At 36.2% G+C, this 20829-nt stretch overlaps 1 protein-coding gene across 1 annotated transcript; it reads left to right on the top strand.

The window, feature by feature from the left end:
• Nucleotides 1-104: 104 nt before the first annotated feature.
• LOC107100052 lies at nt 105-18931 on the top strand. The gene is made up of 12 exons (XM_015398406.1): nt 105-286; nt 2473-2584; nt 5648-5741; nt 6154-6208; nt 10740-10880; nt 10962-11122; nt 11210-11308; nt 12412-12557; nt 12694-12865; nt 12955-13067; nt 14851-14938; nt 16939-18931. Exons 1-12 carry the CDS (start codon nt 175-177, stop codon nt 16990-16992), a joined length of 1347 nt encoding a protein of 448 aa, XP_015253892.1. The 5' UTR covers nt 105-174; the 3' UTR covers nt 16993-18931.
• The last annotated feature ends 1898 nt before the right edge of the window (nt 18932-20829 follow it).

The raw sequence follows: 20829 nt of genomic DNA, 5'->3' as shown, positions 1-20829 counted from the left end.
TGATTGATTGATTTGTGACTCATGTTTTTGAAGTTACAGCATTTGACCACAGGAGGGCGCTTTACTTTTTTAACCCAGCACCTTGAGCTTGTGTGTGCAACCCTGAAACCTTTCCCCCTCCTCCTCTGGAAACTGCAAGGAGATCCACCCTCGGTGAGCGTTCTCGGTTTGATCATGTCGGGCAGAAAGCCCCGGTCTGTGGCGAACCCCCTGGAGTCTGCGATCACCACTCCGAGTGAGAGGATCCTGAAGGAATGCCACAGCCTGTATGTGGACAGCGAGAACGGTAAATGCTCCACAGCCAGCCCGGATTACAGCAGAATTAAAACACAAACAGGCAGACTGTGTGTTGTTGTTGCTCTCTGTTGTGCAGCAGTATGTTTCTGGGCTGATCTACGGTGTAAAAGTGAAAAGTGCTGCTGTAGAGTTCTGCAGCACCTGTTGTCAGAGTAGAAAAAAAAACATGACACTTGAACCATAGGAGCTGATCTGCAGCTCATCCAGGCAGCGCCACCCTCTGTTCACTGCCAGTCATTGCAAGCCATTGAGCTTAAAGTCTGTAAGTTCTACTTTACACATTAGAAAGTGTGTCTAATCCAGAAAACTGTCATCACATTGGGATTTTCTACCCGATGCCCCAGAGAGCAGCACTTTAATGTGCCATTTGTCTGTTTTTAGTTTTTTATTGATTTAGCACAACTTGGATGTCAGATCATTATGATCCAACCTTTGGATGCTATATAAGAAAAAAAAGGAAATGATGCAAAATTTGAGACACACCCATCAGTCCTCCTCACATGCTTATAATTGCATGGGTACTGGGAGCTGATGTCTATCTCCAGCAGTTAGTGGGTGGAAGACAAGATGCAGTTAATCACTTTTGACATGCTAATGTTAAACTGCAGGAGATGCCCAGCAGACATATGGTATACGTAGTGTGGCTGCTGAGACGAGCAGTGCCATGCTTCAGGGTGAACATCATTGGCTGACCTCAGGTCATCAGGAATGCTGGTATGCCTCAGGTCATCAGGAATGCTGGTTTGCAGGAGGGATGCACCAATAAGCTTTTTATCTTAATGTTTTAATTTTTTTATGTCATAAACTCCTCTCTACCAAATATATATAGTGAGAAAAAAAGAAGAAGAAAAAAATATATACCAGAGGCTCAGAGAAAAGCTGGAGAAGATCTGGAAGGTCAAGGCATCAGTGGTGCCCGTGGTCATTGGGGCACTCGGGGCAGTGACCCCCAAACTTGAGCAGTGGTTACAGCAGATCCCTTGAAATACATCAGCAAAGATTCTGTGCAGAACCCTCAAGCTCCTCCTCAAGAGGACCCGAGCTTGAAGAAAAAAAGGGAGACCACCCGCCGTGGGTGAGGAAGGTTTTTTTATTATAGAAATTTGTGTCAGCAAAGGAAGTCATAAAAACAGTTAAATGAGTAAACAGGACAAATTCTATTCTGAAAAAAAAAACATAATTAAAAAGGTCCATCCAGACTGAACACGGGTCTGCAGTGGTTTCCATGAGCACTGCTGGGAGTTCACCATTCTGCATTTCAGATGCAGGTTTTGCACCCTGGGCTGCATCATCAAGTTGAATGAGCTTCAGCTGCTTTAAGCTAACACCGCACCCATGTGAAAAAAAAACAACTCAGTAAATTAATTGAATAATTAGTGTTTCATATTAGATTATGTCTCTCACAGTGGATATGCACCTACGATGACAATTTCAGACCCTCCATGATTTCTAAGTGGGAGAACTTGCAAAATAGCATATTTTCCTAATTTTATCTGTCCCTATTGATGGGTTTCAATTACGCCAGAGTTTTCTAATGATAGTGGCTGTTGGTGAAACAAAACTTTTTTTTTTTTTCACCTTTTGCAGAGCTGCTATAAGTGTCTGAGTTGATCTGGAAGCATTTTGCTTCTGTGTATCCACAAAATCCATCTTGAATATAAAGCTTTAATTGTTTGCTAGGTTGGACCCATTTAACACGGACACGCTTGATGTCGCATCTGTCGAAAAACAGCTCGGGAACCTCTGGCCAGTAGTAAATTCAGGAACATAGTCTGCTTATCAAACAACGTTTTAGTCCTAAAGGGTCAAATAAGGCTATTTTAAAGAAAATTTTCAGTAAGTTTCAATCAAACAAATGTCAATCAATCCGGCTACATCGTTGCTGGTTTGTGCTGTAAAAAATGTATATTTTTTTGTTTTAAAGTTTTTAAAGTTTAAAAAGGTTAACCTTTCCCTTGATTCTTCAATATGTTGGTAATTTACTGTAGATTGTTTGGTGTCGAATAAGGTAGCATTTTCTACATTTTATGGCCACTTTTGTAAGAAAAAAAAACATGCACTTCATTTAAAGTAACATGGACCCCATCACAGAGACACACTCTTATCTAAAGTGCCTATAATTGAACATAGTTTAACCCTTAATGTGGTTCAAATAAAGTATTTCCATCTGTTCAGGTCTGGTGAAAATTGCCAGCAGCCTCGGTGTCCGGCTCCTGCCTCCAAGGAAGAAAATCATCGTGATGATCATGGGGAACCACTCAGCAGGGAAGAGCTCATTCATTAACTGGTAAAACATATCTTTTATATAAATATCATTCATTTAATATAAAATCTTCTGGTTATCAAACTCTGTTTAATGTGTGGAGACAGTTGAAAGGTATGTGAATATTACCTATGGGTAGCTCATATAAAGGTACCTAGTGTATTCATTCTAGATTATTATTATTATTTTATTTCTAACATAGTTTTGCTAAGATTTGATGCTAATAAGTTTACGATATGAATTTGTTCATTTTTACATATAAAATATCGCCAAGTCAGATCCACATCATTATAGACCTCTTGCTTGTTAATCATTGATTTTGTGTCTTTGTTATGAATGTTGGTACATGGAGAGATTTATACAACCAGATGCCCTAATATGATTATTTATTAAAGCTGTTTTAAACAAGTGATGCTTTTAAAGCTGTTCTCTCATCTGCACCAACAGGAGCACAGCTTCTAGAGCAGGATTCTTTATCACATCCTGGTGATAAAACGATCCCTGCAGTGATAAAGAACTGAGTCTAAAATTGCTTAAATAGATTCAGTGGAAAATAATCAGCTGTGAGCACAGCTCTAAGCAGCGTATTAACCTGCTTAACTAATGAAAGGAAAGGGGGATAAAGAGCCTGTCGGCGTTGTGCGCCGTGTGTTGGAACTATTTTTGTGTTTTATATTTCATGGATTTAATACTAAATGAATTTAGGATGATTAAATATGGAGCTGCTGTGCTGTCTGACATGAGCCTGCATGGTTCTGTCCACTGAGTCGAAGTCAAAATCAGAACATGGTTTTGGGAAGGATTGGGCAACATTAGAAAAACAAAACACCTAATTAGTGTTTTATGACGTTTAAGCTAAGGTTTGAAAATGATCTGCCCTAAGGAACAAATAAAATAATTTCTTATATTATTCATTTTTAATAATTCTGGGTATTTTATTGAGTTATTTATGTGTAATTACTGTGGGTGTGAATTGGCAAGATGCATGCGTCCCGATACTTGGTAATTATCATGACTGGAGAACCTCCAAGAACCCATTGCTGCTTTGCTGAGACTGGTGCAGAGCAGCTGATTTGAGCAGTGCACTGCCAAATTTGCAGCTGGAGGTTTAAAGTCCATGGTTGATTCACATTAGGGCTCGTCAAAAGGTCCCGCAGCGCATTTTGAGCAGCGTGTTATGAGCATTTAAGCATTTGAGCCATGTCACTTGCTTTACAAGCAGCCAACACCTGTTTGGGAAAGTCTGAACATTTGCAGAGCGATGCGCCACCACTACACATCAGACAGAGGCACCTCTATGTGATGTTGGAGTTAGAGATGTCCCGATCCAGGTTTTTGCACTTCCGATCCGATACCGATATTGTTTTTGGACTTCCGATCCGATACCGATACTGGCCGATACCAGCCTATCCGAGCATGTATTTAAGTTTAAGTTAAAGTATTTAGCCTTAGTTGTAAGACTCATGTTGAAAAGGGTTTTAGTACTCTTGATAACATCTAGCCAGCTAAATTAGGTGAGATTGAATAAAACACAATGCTTGGTAACAACAAACTTATCTGTTTATTAAGAGATAAACACAAACTGGACAAAATTATGAATAGCAATCTGAAATTGCACAGTGAGCAGTAAAACCGTAAACAGTTAAAGGTGCAAGTATTACTGTAAGTTTAAATAAAAATGCAAAACAGGGAAACACTGGCGCAAAATAGTGGAATGGATCGTTTCAATCGGCGAAACTGGAAAAATACAGACCGGATTTTTTTTTAAAAACTGGATCGGCAGTCTGGATCGGCATTTTACATGCTTTGCCGATACGCATTTTTTTGCCAATATCGGCGATCCGATACGTGGATCGGATCGGGACAAGCCTAGTTGGAGTCCTTGTATACATGCTGTGGGTCAGCAGGTGGTCAAACTAAACACCTTGGAAGTGTCCGCACACGGTGCTGAGCTGCCCGACCACGGTGTTCTTCAGCTTTATTTAAACCCAAGCCACTCTTTCAGTGTCATTCGCCATTGTAGATGATGAGGCAAATAGAAGAAGGTAGCTCCACCCAATCCGTGTCACACCTTTCAGGCGATCAATCTGCATCCGGTGTGAACGCATAAAAGAAAGACAATTAAATGATGTTTGCCTATAAATATTTTTTTAGATTTAAGATCTATTCAGCCATATTTTTTATCAATACCGATATCATCAAATGAAATATTGTCATATTTGGCTGAATAATTTTCCCCCACACCCCTAAAAATTACCAGGGCTGCAGAATATATCGGAACCAGTAATGTTGAATTTAAACTTATTAGTTTTGGGCCCGGGCTGCTCAGTGGCGCAGTGTGTAGCACTGCTGCCTTGCAGCAAGAAGGTTATGGTTTTGATTCCCGGCCCGGGGTCTTTCTGCATGGAGTTTGCATGTTCTCCCTGAGCATGCGTGGGTTCTCTCCGGGTACTCCAGCTTCCTCCCACAGTCCAAAAAATATGACTATTAGGTTAATTGGCTTCTCTAAATTGTCAGGTGTGAGTGTGTGCATGAATGTTTTTTTTGTCCTGTTTGTCTCTGTGTTGCCCTGTGATAGACTGGCGATGTACCCCGCCTCTCGCCCATAGACAGCTGGAGATAGGAACCAGCACCCCTCACGACCCAACTTGGGATTAAGCGTGTAAAGAAAATTCTTCTTCTATGTTGTTGCTGTTTTTGTTTTAGGAGGAACAGGTGGCGATCAGTCAGGTGATATTTATTTAGTCATGTCACAGAATTGTGGCTTTTTAACTATTGTCTGTTATGGCTAAATTAATATTGGATATCAACATAGAGCCCAGATATGCATATCGTTGCACCCCTAATAATACGGCTTCCCCTGAATTTCTACATCAACAAATTTTCTCTTTAAGGACACTCCCTGGAATTTTTGAACAGTTAGCTTTGTAGCATACCAGTAGAACAAGGTTTCCCTAGCCCTCTTTTCTTGAAGACCATAGGACGTCATGTCTGATAAAAGTCAAACCTAACCTTTCTGTGTGCATGAAACAGTTGAAAGCAATTAATATTTTTGTACTAAATGCTGTCTGGGTTCTATTACTGTAGGTACGTTGAAGAACACATCCAGAAAACCGGCGTTGCCATTGAAACTCAGGGCTTCACCTTCATCACAAGCGGTCGCAAGAGAGAGTCCCTGACGGTAAGATTGATACACATGGAGAACAGAAGCTCTTGGTTTTCAGGATTTATTGGAGTTGATGAATCCCTCGAAACATGATCAACTTTAAAGAATTTACTCTATGTCCTTTTTTTTTTAATGCTAAGTTCCTTATTATGCATTAGGATTCAGTGATGGCCTCTGTTGTAGCCCTGAGTCATCCTTGCAGCAGCTAAACAAGTCCTGGGGCTGCTTGCCTCCCTTGCTTTAATTCCCTTTGGTCCAAGTGATGAGTATGAATAAAATATTTACGGTGCAGGACTGCAGAGCGGCCCAAGACAGGATATTCAGCTGCAGCACGCAAGCTGCTGTAATCCCAAGATTCAAACTAAGACTCTGTTTTGGAGATTTTTCAAGGCTCTCTGTCTGACGTTGCATTTTTAACTCTTCACAGGGTAACGCTACTTTACATCTCTACCCTCACTTCCGACCTCTGCTTGAGTTCAAAGGTAAGTTTGACCTTTTTTTTATTGCAAACCCCTTATTGATCGTTTAATTTATTTAAAAGGTGTTTATTGCTGCTATGAAAAAAGAAAATTGCTTGTTGTGTTTCCTTCCATTTAATTGATCAATTATGTTTATAAGTTTTCTATTATGCATATTGGGTGTACGTCTGGATTTCATGCAGCTCCACGTGTTTTTATGTTAAACTGTGTCTGGGAATAGCACATTGATTAACTTTAAGTTTCTCATTAAGTGGTGAGGTTTTGCTTCAGCATTTTAGCCTGCTGTCTCATTTGCATGTTAAACAGAAGTTAATTAAAAATCTTTTTTTGTGGCTTATGCAATCCTAGATTTTTTTTGTGTGTTTTTGTTGATTGCATTTGCTTTTTTAATCATGCTGCAATGACAATTAAAGGAGGAGTGGAAAAATTATTTCCACTGACACAACAAGAAACATTGTTAATGGAAGGGATTTACTTTTTGATTTAATATAAAATTTTTGTGTCAGTAAGTAATTTTTTTCATACCAATAATAGATCCTTTACCCCTGCTGGAACCCTGAGAATCAGATAAAACTACAGCTCCTTTCTCTCTCCTTGGATATTGGCTGTTTTTTGTTTTTTTTTCTCCACTTTTGTCATTTTTGTCTTTGCACCTGATACTGCTACACATTAGCAATATGGAAGATGTGTTAAAAGACCAAAATAAATCAGCTGTTGATTATTATTGAAGTCACACAGATAATTTAAAGAGCAAAACCTTTCAATTAGTGTGCATGTATTCAGGGGAATAAACATGTTTTGTTGACAAATGATTTATTTTCAACAAAATCACAGCTTTCCTGCAGGATTTGGGTCTGAGTGCTGAGATGAACATGAAAGAAGTTTCAACCCATTGTCCTTCTGAAACATACAGCAGGGAGCCTTTTTCCATTTTCTGACCGATGTCACCAGATATTTCTTTAAAACCTCACAGATATCTTTGTCCCATTGAGTCTGCCTTTACATTGAAATAAGAGGTATGAGGTGTTTTACCACATAGTTATAAATAATTTCACCAATAGAGGGTTGCTTGTTGTTAGAAAGCTCTCAGTCTCATCTGACCAATTTAATGTAAAAACTATTATAAATAGTCAGGAACCTCTTGATCTTCCATTTTCTCTTAACTTTCTGCATGAATGTGGATTCAGGCTTGTTGAGCCCTGATGAGCTTAAAGTAAAGTGTTTTTTAGATAAAAAAAAACAACAAAAAAAAGTTTCTTTGAATTAATTTGATAGAGGCAATGAATAAATGTGTTTAAATTTGTGTGAAACTCTGCTGTTGGAGTAAAAGGATGTTTTAGTTATGAGAAACCAATACATGCTTCAGGTTCTGTCTTTTAAAATGTGAATATATTGTTTTTATTGAAAGAACAAAAATAGTTTCTTTGTCACAACTGCCCATAACAAAGTGGCAGAAAAATCAGATTTAACAGTTGTTTCATTTGACACACAATGGGTCATTCATTGGGTTTAAAAGCCTTTTATGCCTTATAATTGATGCATTAGATTCAAGTGGCTAAAAAAAAAAAAAGGAAAAACTCCTCTATTAAAAATGTGGGGAAAAGAGCATAAGTCTGAATAATAGACCATGTTTTGCACTTAAATCTATTTTTTGGGGGGGAAGTTAGGCTTTTGATGCCAAAATACAAGAACAAAGCGATGACTCCAGATTTTTATTTATTTTTTGCCAAACATTCTTAATTTGTCTTGTTGGGTTAGAAATCACAGCTGTTTCCCGTTCCCTGTTTGGATCTTATATATTTCATCATTTATATAGCAGTGAGGACGTGTGCATCAGTGGAGTCACTGGAGAGAAACTGGGTGTGCCTCCTGACTGAGCAGTGGTGCTGCTGCTGATAGGGGTGGGGGTGCAGCGTGTGTGTTTATAGAGAGTGTGCAGAACGAAAGGGTTCACTGGGTGCGGACTCATGGTATGGCGTATGAGTCACACGCCCTGTCGACAGCAGTGCAGCGTAGTCAGGAGGGGCGTCTGAGAAATGTCACAGTCATTAGAGACGTTGGAGCTCAGTGTTGGAGCAGCAACAGCTCTGCTCAGGCCACAGTCGCTCCACTGCTGCGGGAATACAAGCTGGATTTTTATTCTCTGAACTTCTTCGCTGCCGCTGGAAGCACATCAGGCTTTTATTTAGCTTTCCTAGGGACTGAGGATGACTCAGCAGAAGATCATCACATATCCTTATGTGGAAAGAGATGCTGATTGTTCTTTGGATTCATATTTAGTATTATTATAAATGTTTGAACCTGAAATGTTAATGTCTTTATGCTCTCAACCTGTTGTTTCGACTTTTATGCAGTGATCTACTCTGGAAATACCTCTTTATTAGGAACAGTGATTTCTTTTTTTCTCTGCTCATTACATTTTTAAACAGAATGCATTCAGTCTAGTTAAACTATAATCTAGTATTTTCTGATTTTCCCATTTTTCTCATGCTGTGAGTTGTTTGCACTTTTAATCAAAGAGAACAGATCACATTACTGATCACTACTTTATTTTTGAATCAAACTGCTATCAATCCCCTTTTAAGGCTTTTTTCCTTTCTGGTTTCAAGCAGACCATGCAAACATTTGTATTCCAGACTGACTTTAATGCATCAGCATTTTAACCCATGTGGATTTCATTTATAATCATGCATATAAATAATTTTCTATTGCACAGATTAGACCTCTAATGTTTGAGTTCCGAGTCTGTTGTGTTGATATTGTGTTAATACAGGAATGCGAATGTGACAGCAGTAGCAGTAGGGGTCCTGCTGGCTGCAACACAAGGGTGGGAGTTGTGCCGGGTGTTGACACCTGCCTCTTTGGATAAAACAGCTCCAGTGTCATCGTAGGCCTGCGCTCCATTTCTCTTGGAATGTTGAGGAAAAAAAGAAAAAAAAAGCGGGGGTGACGGATTGGTGGGCTCATCAGCATGGATGCAACTTCGCACAGAAATTTGCATTCACTTGTCATCATTAGGAAAATCTAAAGTTTATATCAAGTCTTTAACAATGTATTTTAATGTGTTTTTCAGCCATTCTTTAAAAAGAGGCTGTAATATTTACACCCCCCCTCTGATGTTGGTTAATTTTGTTCTTAGAGATTAAAGAGAATTCACACATATCTTATTGTCATTGGCATGTTTTTGAAATATTCAGTCTGGAAATTAGACAGGTTTTGTTTTTAAATCAGAGATGGTGAAGCTTTTTTAAATATAGTGTTTTTCCTGACACTTTGCTGTGCAAGTTTTAACCATTTAACCTGGTCGAAACTAAATTTGTCAAAGACGGATCTATTTTCCTAGTATCAGCCATTTATTTTTATTTTCTTATTTAGATTTTTTTTATTTAATTCATTGTGTTTAAACATAAAAACAGAGATTCCAAAATCTTTAATGAAAAGGCAATACATTTACAGAGAAAAATTGCTAAAACATAATCAACAAAAGATAAAGCATATATTTATAACAAAATCAAAAGATAATGAAATAAAATATGTCCTCCAAAACTAAAAAATATGTTGTACTTCAGGTTTATTTTCTGTATATTCCTAAGATATTACATTAAACATGAATATTTGCAATGAATTGTAACTTTCATATTAACTGACCATATCAGCATCTGATTCTAACTTTGTTTTTTTAAGATCTCCATCCCTTTTAACTTGTAGTTGCTATCTCTTTTTTTTTTTTTTATCTTTTTTTGTTATAATATAGTAGCATGGTAGCAGCATCATGCTGTGGGTCCAGTGCTTGTAAAACAGTGAACAATAGCCTTTAAAATCCTTTAAATTTCCTTCTGACTAGGAACTTGGATACAGCAGTTTGTTCCAGCAGGAAAATGATCCCAAAAAAATATCTAAGCTAATTTTAGAGGGAATAACATTAAGGTTCTGGTTTCAATTATGAGCCAATTAAAGGTTTGTAGACTATGCTTTGAGGCCATAAAGAGGATTTATAAGGACCAAATATTTGTGTCTAAAAATGTTCCAACCTGATAAAGACAGGTTCATATGAATCAATAAAAGCCCCAAATTAAATGTAATATTAATGCAGATGATGAGTTTATATAAACATGATTGTCCCTGGCTGTTTGTCAGAAATCCTGTTGTGTGTGTGGGTCTGTGAGAATGGGACATTGTGGTAACCTCGCAGGGCGTTGCCTCACAGTCGTTCTTCACTGGCTAGCTTTACGTGCCACGTGCCAAACTAAAGCTGCCAGTTGAAGAGCTGTTGTGTGTAACAGTGACAACAAAGCTGTCCACAAAGGGGAAATGGAGACATCAGAGACTATAAAACTGATCTATGAGCCAAAGTAAAGTGATTCTAGGAGAGAAAGTTTGTGACTTTGCAAACCTGCAAGGACAAAGAAATGGGTTTTCATCTGGTTTCCAAGTATTGACCTCACTGTTTATTTCAGATACAGCAGAAAGCAGCAGTGACTCAGCTCTGTTGGTGCATCTTGATCCAAAATCAGACTTTTTTTTTTTTCCCCAGGCGTGCTGGACTACCTGTCTGCTGAGATTTCCACCTCAAAGCAGAAGAAGTTCAGCCTGGTGACATTTGTGGACACTCCTGGTTTGGTGGATGGGGACATGATTTATCCATTTGATGTCAACAGTGCCATCAGCTGGTTGGGTAAGGATTTAAGAATTCAGTTATTTCCACATTATCAGATGACCTTCAGAGACTCTAATGCATTTGTATGCTACACTACAGGAGAACAGGCGGACCTGGTATTCGTCTTCTTTGACCCGATGGGTCAGGCGCTGTGCAAACGGACGCTCAACATTGTGGAGAAGCTGAGCGAGAAGTGTGGGGACAAGCTGCTGTTTTATCTCAGCAAAGCAGATGAAGCTGGAAAAGAGACGGACAGGCAGGCAGGTTTTCATTTTTGATAGTTATTTTTATGATACATTTTAGGAACAGTACTAATAATGTTTGATATTTTCTCTTTTGTTTTATAGAGAGTAATGATGCAGATTGTTCAGGAGCTGTGCCGGCGTCCAGGCCTCAACAAATGTGGCTTTGAGATGCCAACTATATACATCCCCAACCCACAAAAGGTAAAATTCAGTCAGTTTTGCAGATTTTTATTTATTTTTTTCCATTCCTTTCTTGAGTCTCATTTCCTAGAGAGAGAACTGTTACAAAAATTAACAGCAATAAAATCACAACATTCTGGTGTCAGTATGAATTCTTAAAGAATAACACCATTCCGTCTGGACATGCTTACATCTAAGTATTCAATGATTTTACAATACTGTGGTTTCTAAAGTTCAACTCAAAATTCCTCTGTACTGTTCCTGCTGTTTCTAGTCCTGTTAAGTGCAGAATAACTGGAAAAAACAGATTAAATATTTGTTTCATAAGCACATAAAAGCTACTAATACATTTATGGAAGTATGGATCTTCTATCATCAATGGATCAGAATATTATGAGTGAAAGAAAACCTCTGAAGAGCTGGAGAGCTCTTTCTTAACCATCACTGCCCTCAGAAAACTTGATTAAATCTCTGCTCTCTATATAGAGTCATTGTTATTCTCTGAAATATTCTGTTTGTATTTTATGCATGAATATATGTGTACATCTTACACATTTTTCATATGACCCTACTTAATTGCCACCGTCTTTAATCTTACACTAATCTATACTAACTATGCAGTGGTTTTTTTCTGTATTGTAAATATGCCTTTATTTTAAACTGTCTTATTCTTATTTTATTTCTGTTTTTATTTGTTCACCTTTTTTTTTACACTGTATGTATCTGCATGCTTTCATTTGCCTTCCACTTTGCTGCTGCTAAACCCGAATTTCCCAAATGAAGAATAATATAAGATAATTCTGTTCTAATCTATTCTATTATTTAGTGGGAAGAAACCTCTCTTTGATTTAAAACAGAAACTGCATCATCTTATTCACTTTTGTTGAGTTTTTCTTTTTTTTAAACCTTTTATGCAGCATTATTATACATGCAGAATCTCTTTGTGGCCAATTTTTTCACATGTTGTAGCTGATCTGTGGAGCTGATCATGGTTTAAGGCTGAGTTTCTCATTGAGGTTTTCTTAGCTTTCTGCTTGTAGAAAAATAAGGAATTTTATGCTTATAGAAAAAATACATTTTCACACCTCAGTCTACTCCTTTTTTTGTATCTTTGTTTGTTTTAGCCGAGCAGGTGTGTGAACCAGATTGACAGTGTTTGTCAAACGATTGAGAAGACTATCAACCAGGCTGTCCAGAAGACTTTGGATCAACTTGAGAAGGACTCTGACCTCATTTGTTCAACCATCACCAACAAGCTAGAGCAGGACAGGTAAGATTCTGGGTTCTTTTCTTTCAAATAATTTAATGGTTACTTTAATAGAAACACATTTGTATGAAATGGATGCAAAGTCAGAATATTAAGTTGCAATAAATGTTGTAAATCTTCTTTTTTCCTATTTACACAGGGCCAATGTTGTTTCTAACAGAAGCGTTCGTCTTCACTCGCTTCTTTATGGGGCTTTAGGTATTTTCCTGCCCTTCCTCTTTATTCTTAGTTTCATTGTAAGCAGCTTCTCCAAGGAGCAGCTGCAGGAGCTGCTGGGCGAAGGTCCGACTCAGACCATTATGGTCTTCGCCGTGAGTCCAGCAAACCTTTAATGACCTTTAAACATAATAACTGATTAAAAAAAACATAATAAAACCTCATTTGTTCCTGTCTCCCACAGGGGGTAGTGATGTATTTATGGGAGTGGATACCGGAGGACAAACAAGTAGTTTTTGTGATCTCTTTTGGGGCCTTTTGCTACTTCCTGCTATTCCTAGCTAAATATTTTACAGGGTAAGTGTGTAAAAACATCCATTTTCCATTTTCAATAATAAACTTATGATGTAAACATAAGTACATGAGTTATTATTATTATTGCGTAAAACACATTTGTTTTATTAAACTCTTTTTAGAATCAAATCATTTATTTTAACTATTATAATTAACTATGTTTTTTTTATGAGGAAACACTAGAGATTTATATAAACCATTGAAAATATAAAAATGCTAAAACTATCAAATTTATTTTAATTGAATCCAAATAAATGACAATAGAATTACAGTTTAGAATATAAACTTCAATATTGTTAAATCCTAATTAAGCTTAGATTAAAGGATCAATAAGGAAACAAATTAATTAATTACTTATTGTAAAAAAAAATTAAAATATTAGAATATGTATGCATGTAATGAATAAGTTTCAGCATAAAAGGAGCCCTATGGACCCTAATGCACAGTCTGCTGCCCTCAGATCCTCATGAAGGTTGTCCTAAAAGAGAAAAAATTGTGTTTAAGTTAAACATGTATCCTTTATTTAGCCTGGAAAATAATATTAAGGTTAAAACTTATTTTTCAAGAGAAACCTGGCTAAGACATAAAACATACCACACATAATCCAGCAGCTCCACTAAATATATTCAAAGGTTGTGCTTCTCAGAGGACCTTTAGAAATAAAAAATAAGTCCTTTAATGACCACGTTGAACTAAGAAAAGAAAAGTTTTATTTGATTATGTTTTTTATTTTCTTACTTCAACTTCTTAACATTTATGAATTACATTTGTTGCATTTATTGCTGAAGAAAGAGTGTTACTTTTCAACAAAATAAAAAGTAAAAGATCCAGACGTCGACAAATGAAAATGGCAAGATTCTTTCTACCTCATCTCATTTAACTTATTTTTATTCGAGGTAAAATCAATTGACTTGATTATCTTTCATTATTGATTTTAGGTTTTACAGTCCTTGAACGTCTTTAATTTTAGTTGATGAAACTTGCATACATTTTTTTTAAAGCATCTAAACATTTTATTTAAAGAGGAGAAACACTATTTTAACACAGGATGCTTATCTGTTTCACTTTGGAAAAACACTGTTGAGCATTTTCAACATCAATCAAGACAAAATAGATTCCTCAACTGCTCATTTCCATGCAGTTACTCCGTTGTGAGGTTATTGTTACTGTAATTATATTTAGCTGTTCTATTTTAATCTAAACCTGATGTCAAATACAGTATAAGCATTGAATCTTCAAGGAAAGATTTTAGCACTTTTCATTTATTTTCTTGGATACTTGCATCATATTTTATTTTCTCCCTATCTGTTTTTTGGAGTTTATACTTTTATTATATGCAAATGCAGAAAATGTACTTAGTTATGCGGTGAAATGGACAAATGGTTTGTAAGGACTTTTTTTGCCTGTGTTTTTCCTTTCAATATCAAGCAGATTTCTGTATTACAAAACAAAACTGTTCTTCATGCACCATAAGTAAAGATAGAGAAAATAAGAATACTTTGAGTGTCTTTTATAAATCTTTTAACAGATTATTACAGAAAAAAGTAAAACTCTTTTAGGTTTTAATTTAAGCTACATTGATAGCATTGGAAAATAAATTAACTTCTCATAAAAACATGAATTAATTAGTTATTTCCTAGTTTTCTAAGCAAAGTCTCACAGTATGTCTTAATGTTGTGAATAAAACTAAAAATTCAAACTTTTTTACCTTAACTGGTAAAACGCTATTACATGAATAAGCACTTTTCAGCTATGATCCTAAAGGCTCTTTATGTTTCGTTCTCAGCCGAAGAAGCAAGACTCTGACAAAGAAGGAGAAGAGGAAGATGATGGAGTACAGTGATTATATCCATGATATTGTCAAAACTAAAAAGGTTAGATGGACTTCACATTCAGCTATGACAATTTTTTTTTATTAGATTATCAGATTTATTTTAGTTTCTAATTTGAAGTTAGAATTGAAATTTTTTTTATTTTTTTTATTATAAAATGTAACTTTAGGAAAATTGTAAACGTTTCTTAGAAATTCCTGAGAGTAACATTTTTTGTTACACTTATTTCTGAAAGCTACGTTACATAGTTCAGGGCCTTTTATTTGTTAAATCTGTATTTTATTTCGGGATCTTTTAGATTTTATGTTCTTCTATTCAAATGGGGCAAAGTTCTTCTTTGGGATGAGTCTGATCAGAGTGCACCATATCATATGATTTACTGAAGAGTCAAGAAGGTGCAGCAATGGCAATAAAACAGCAGCAAAATGTCCTCTTTAGGTGAGAGTGTAGCTTTGTAAACGGGAAATATGGAAAACCTATAAATAAATAGTGAAGCTACCTTAAAATTATTTGAAATGTATGAGACAATAGAAAATGAAATGTTGAGACAATATTTTAACATTTGCATTAGTGAAAAAACTTTGGTGAGACTGATCAGGTAGTTAATCATAACATCTAATTTTCTATCAGCAATATCAAAGTCTAACTTAATATTGTCTGGATCTTTATCTTCTGCTCTGTTTTTTTTTATTATTAATTTCTACTTAACTATAACTCTTGAGCAACTCCAGCAGTCGATTCATAGTAACAGACGTGTGTCAAAGGCCACTCACCTAGCAACCCAACCATAGCTCCGCCCACTTTATTTTAGAAGACGAGCTGGTTTTACTGCTATAAGCGCGGTACAATGACTGCTGGGAAAGAGTCTCTTTCAGGTTTGTTCCCGCACAGCTATTGCAACTCTTGGTCAAGGTCAGGTCAGGTCTCTTTAGTTTTGCTCTCAGTTTATTGAAACTTCTTTGAACCTCCACATGTCACATTACTGTGCAAGGAAAACGAAAAACCAGAATAGGATGTTTTTGTCAGTTTAGGGGAGAGAAAAGATTTCAATTCCATCTTTAGGTTTTTGAATAAAGAACAACATAAAGGCTTTGCGAAAAGAAAAGGGAAAACTTCAATTTTTGAGATGATGATATTGCAGGAAAAAATCATTTCAAAAAGCATTTTTTAGTTTAATGACAAGAAGAAAAATAAATAAATAATGGTAGAACTTCCGTTTTTTTTTCTGTTGTTTTATTCTTTTCTGCTGTGGAAATCCAGTAAAATTATTCCATAGAAAAGCAGATAAATGGATTAAACTTGCATTTGTTGTTATATCTTTAAGAAAATCAGGGGGCTCTTTATCATTTTTGCTACAGTAGCTACAGCTACTCGCCACTCTGGAGTCGAAGGTTGCAGAGCTCTGGTCTAGATCAATCATGCCCCTGTTGCCTTTACAAATAGTCCAGAACGTTGCAACTCACCTTATTAAGTAAACATGAGCAAATAACTCTGATCATAAAATTCCATCACTGGCATTCTTTCTGTCACTGCTTTTATGATTCATTGCTTTTATGAATCTATTTCCAAAATGTTATGTTTTAAATGGCCTTACCCGATTTCCTGAACGGTAATATATCACCAAGAGCAGTCTGGACTAGCCAGTGTCCCCTGCATTTTTTAAGATAAAGGATAAAATGTAGAGGAGATCCAACATTCCCCCAGGGGGTTCAACAGTGCAGAAAACCTTACTTTAAAATAATTTAAGACCTGCTCAGATCATACAATCATGTAAAAACTCATATGTTTTATTTGACCTTTAATTGAATGAACATTAAACAGAAAATTATTTAAGTCTTTACTCACCCAGCTTTTATTTATGACAGTGATAAAATGATAAAAATGTTCATATTTTTAATAAAAATATTTCAGGTCTTTCTTTTTTAGGCAAACCACCTGGCCTGTACTCTGTTGTACCACCTTCTCTTCATTTCATCTTAGTTTTTTGATTGAGAAGTTTTTAATGTTGACTTTGACTTTCCCTGTGTGGTTTTACTTCACAGGCTAAGCTTTATGAGTGGTACCTGCAGCAGTGTGCAGCGGAACAGGACCTCTAACATCTCAGCGGTGCTGCCTTTTTTCTTTGTTTGCAAAAAGCCACTCCTCCTTTCATGTGGAACCTGCAATCGATCACATGTCTTTTCTACCTTCTGTCTCAGCAGGCAAAGCGAATAAGTGCCTTGTTTTTACTGTGGCACAGAACAAGCTGTGATTTTAGCCCTTGGAAAAAAAAAAGTATTTTACTTATTGAGAAGAAATATTGCTGTATGTTCATGTTTTCTTATATAAATGCACCCAGTGCTTAAAAGATCAAATGTTTACAAAAAGACATTTCACCACGTTGGCTAACCAGCATATACTTAAACCATTTTGTCCCTAACAGTGTCTAACAATGTCCCAAAACCCTTACAGAACCACCCTGACTGACAAGTTACCTGAATGTGTTTTTCATGCATATAGCTATACAGCTGCAATAATCTGCACAATGATTAAGCCTGGGCATTAGAAATAAATGTGAAGGAGACACAAGCCTGCAAACACTGTCCATCATCTAGGGAAATTATTTTTATATAGTTTTATACATACCGTCGTGCGAGCTATACTGCCACCGCACTGATGTGTAGCTTCAAGCGGAGCTACAGCACTGATCTGATATTAGCTCTGTTTAATGAATTCACTCTAGTTTTTGATTCATAAATAGTTATTAGGGACTCCAGCTGGGGTGCTTTTACTCTAAGGGGTGCTTTAACCCAGACCAGCATACCTCATTAAATGTCAGCAATTTGAAGTTACTCATTTAATTTTCTGCAGACTTGCTTTCACCCAATTATAACAGGCCAACATGGAGCTAATGGGTACAGATGATCAAATGTAAAATTATTTTTTTAAATAAACGATAAAAATAATTTATATCTAAATTAAGATATATATTTTTTAGATAATTTCTGAATTAAATCAGTCATTCTGTTAATTCTGTCATGTCAGATAATTTGCAGTTAAGTTTTGCAGGAATTCAAGTGTGCTAAAGTTTCAGATTTATGGAGCCAAAGCTGGATGTTTTTCTAAAGTTCCTCAATTTATGAAATTTAAAGTACGGTAAGAGGAAAAAATCAGTTTGATCCTACTTTATACAGACTCGGAGACGTGAACACGTCAGGTCATGATTTAACAATTCTGCTTATAAGCATCTTCATTATAGAAACTTTAGTCTAATAGCATTTTTGTGAACTGCAGAAAGATAGATCAATGTTTTACAAAATCCTTATTAAACTATCCTGTCCCATGCAAACGGCCAAATGAAATAAATTACAATATCATTAAAAATGTCATTTATTTTACAGACCCAAATTACTAAATGAAACAGATAACATTAATTACAAACAGTTTGTTAAGCCATTTATTTTTGTAAATTATGGTGAATTTTCCATTTGTTGCCAATGAGAACGTGATATTTCATTAGAATATTCAGAACGATCAAAAATCATGTTTATTATAGAAATTAAAGGTTTATTATGTTTAATGCCTTTAGATATACAAGTGGAGAAGCAGAACAAATATTTTTCTCTTGCCATTACTCATTAAAGTTATTTATTCTAGTACTGTAAATTGTTTACAAAGCATTTTCTTGATTATGTTTTATAAAAAGAGGTTAAAATAATACAGGTGATTGTGTTAAGAGCTTTGGATCGGTGCATCTTTACTCCAAAAATAATACAAAACTTCCTCTTTGGGCTGTTTGCAAGATAATTGTAAACATGTTTTAGTTTGTTTGGTGTGTTAGAATCCTCTCAGGTTTTATAATGGGATCTTTTTAACCTCTCATTTATCAGTTTAGTCAAACTTATTTCATCATCTCTGTAGCATGTTTGAAATATTTCTTATTGTGCAAAACCTGGAATTAACTGACTGTTTTTTCTAAACTGTTTGTTAATAACAATGAGTGTGTTTTGTCCAATAAATCTAAAGCAAGTTGTTGTTCTTCCTTCAAAATAAAATTTTTTTACAGACTTGTACTTTACAGCCTCTTGAATATCATTGATCAACTAAGATTGAAGATTGTTAATTTTACCTCTAGGCACCAACATTTTATCTGACTGTTCCTAGTTCAGACTGATGTACTAAATCAAAGCTAGTCAGTCTAATATTTGCTTTTTCAGAATGACTGCATATAAATGTAAGTCAAGGCAAGTACATATAAAGCATATTTGAATTATTGAACAAGTCAACGCAAAGTGCATAAAAACAATAGAAAAAGGCACAAAGAAAAGTGGCATAGAGATAATGAATATGAATAATTAAAGAGAATAAAAATGAATTATTTGATAATAAAACTGCGTTTTGACAAACTAACTGATAATGTTTAGGTAGCAAAATCAAAGGCCACTCTTATCCCAATCTGAAGCAGCTGGTGAAGATTCATCCAGGTCATAGTCATTCTAAAAAATTTAAAAAAGCAATCAACTGGACTTGGTTTCCAAGTTTGAAGATGTTTCACTTCCCATCCAGGAAGCTTTTTCCAAATCAAAATGTCAAAATTAGAGTTTAGTTCCAAGCTTTATATAGTAGCCTAAAAACTTGTTTTGTCTTAGAAAACATGCAAATTAAACCAGAAGAACGGGTCAACCCCTTAGGAATGGGGAGTGGTTTTGGGTTCTTTGTTAGCCTGCAATATCCGAAAATAACAATTTCTGATGGTTACCACTGAATTTATTTTGTACATCTCTCATGACATTTCCATTTTATTAAAGTGCAGCAGTGGGCAAATGTAAACATAGTGGGAGGGAAAAAAACATGCAAAAAAACGCATTGATATGGTCAGTTTGATACAGAGTCTGTGACACGATTTAGAGTTTTCTCAACAGTTCAGCTCTCTGATGGCAGTGGGGAAGAAGTTGTTTCAGAATCTGCTTGACATGCATTGAATGCTTCGAAGCCTCTTCCCAGGGGCAGCAGGGAGAACAGTCCATGTCCAGGGTGTGAGGGGTCATTGATGATGTTACAGCCTTGGGACACGCAGTGCTGTGATGAAATATCTTTAATGGAGAGAAGAGGAGCCCCGATGATCTTCTCTGTAGTTCTCACTACTCTTCTCACTCTACTCTTCTCACCTACTTCCAATCTGTGGTGCTGCAGCCTCCACACCACACAGCTGGTCAGAACGCTCTCTATGGTGCTTCTGTAGAAGGTGGTGAGGATGGGTGGGGGCAGGTGGGCTCTCCTCATCCTTCGCAGGAATTACATGAGTTTTGTGCCCTTTTGACCAGTGAGATGGTCTTTACATTCTAGGAGAGGGTGTCTGTGATGTGCACCACCAGAAATAGGAGAAGGTTGATTAAGAGGTAAATGTATTAATTTGAAGGAGACAGATCAGGGATTGATGGTTCACTGTGCCTTTGGAAGATGCTGGTGTAAAAGCAGTCTTGGCAATAAAATGGTTGTATGGAGAAGATGTATGAGTTACTATTTGTCCAATCTTAAATACCTCTTTTAAATTGCAAGTGAAATCTAGTAGAGCAGGGCTGAATGGATATAGATAGGAGAGTGTTAGGAGTGAAGGTTTAGGGTTATCTCTTAGGGTAACATAGGAATCCTCTTTTTGTCTTGCGCTATTTGGTGGGGAAAAGAGCTTTGATAAGGTTGAAGTCATTTTTCTGGCTATCTTTCTCTTGGCTGGAATGGGCTGCACTGGGCTAATCATTATTTTTTACTTTCTTGCTGTGTTCTATTCAAGGGCAGTGATGCTGTTGGAAAAATCACAGAAAAAACAATTAGATTTAAAAAGTTTTTGCTCAAGCCCGTTTTTACAAAAGATGCCTTTCACACAGAAAATATAATAGTTATCGATGAAGGTCACATTTTTGTTTCAAAATTTATTGATCTTCAGAAATAATGCA

The sequence above is a fragment of the Cyprinodon variegatus genome, unplaced genomic scaffold (genome assembly GCF_000732505.1).
Source record: "Cyprinodon variegatus isolate N-32 unplaced genomic scaffold, C_variegatus-1.0 Scaffold932, whole genome shotgun sequence".
Lineage (NCBI taxonomy): Eukaryota > Metazoa > Chordata > Actinopteri > Cyprinodontiformes > Cyprinodontidae > Cyprinodon > Cyprinodon variegatus.
The sequence above is the reverse complement of the archived record's forward strand: the minus strand, read 5'-3'. Positions and strand labels throughout refer to the sequence as shown.

Excerpts from the sequence above, each read along its gene's own strand:
- LOC107100052 (XM_015398406.1), top strand. The coding sequence starts at position 175 with ATGTCGGGCAGAAAGCCCCGGTCTGTGGCGAACCCCCTGGAGTCTGCG. Across the intron at positions 12,558-12,693 it reads AACAAGCTAGAGCAGGACAG|GGCCAATGTTGTTTCTAACA; the intron begins GTAAGATTCTGG and ends CTATTTACACAG. Across the intron at positions 13,068-14,850 it reads CTAGCTAAATATTTTACAGG|CCGAAGAAGCAAGACTCTGA; the intron begins GTAAGTGTGTAA and ends TTTCGTTCTCAG.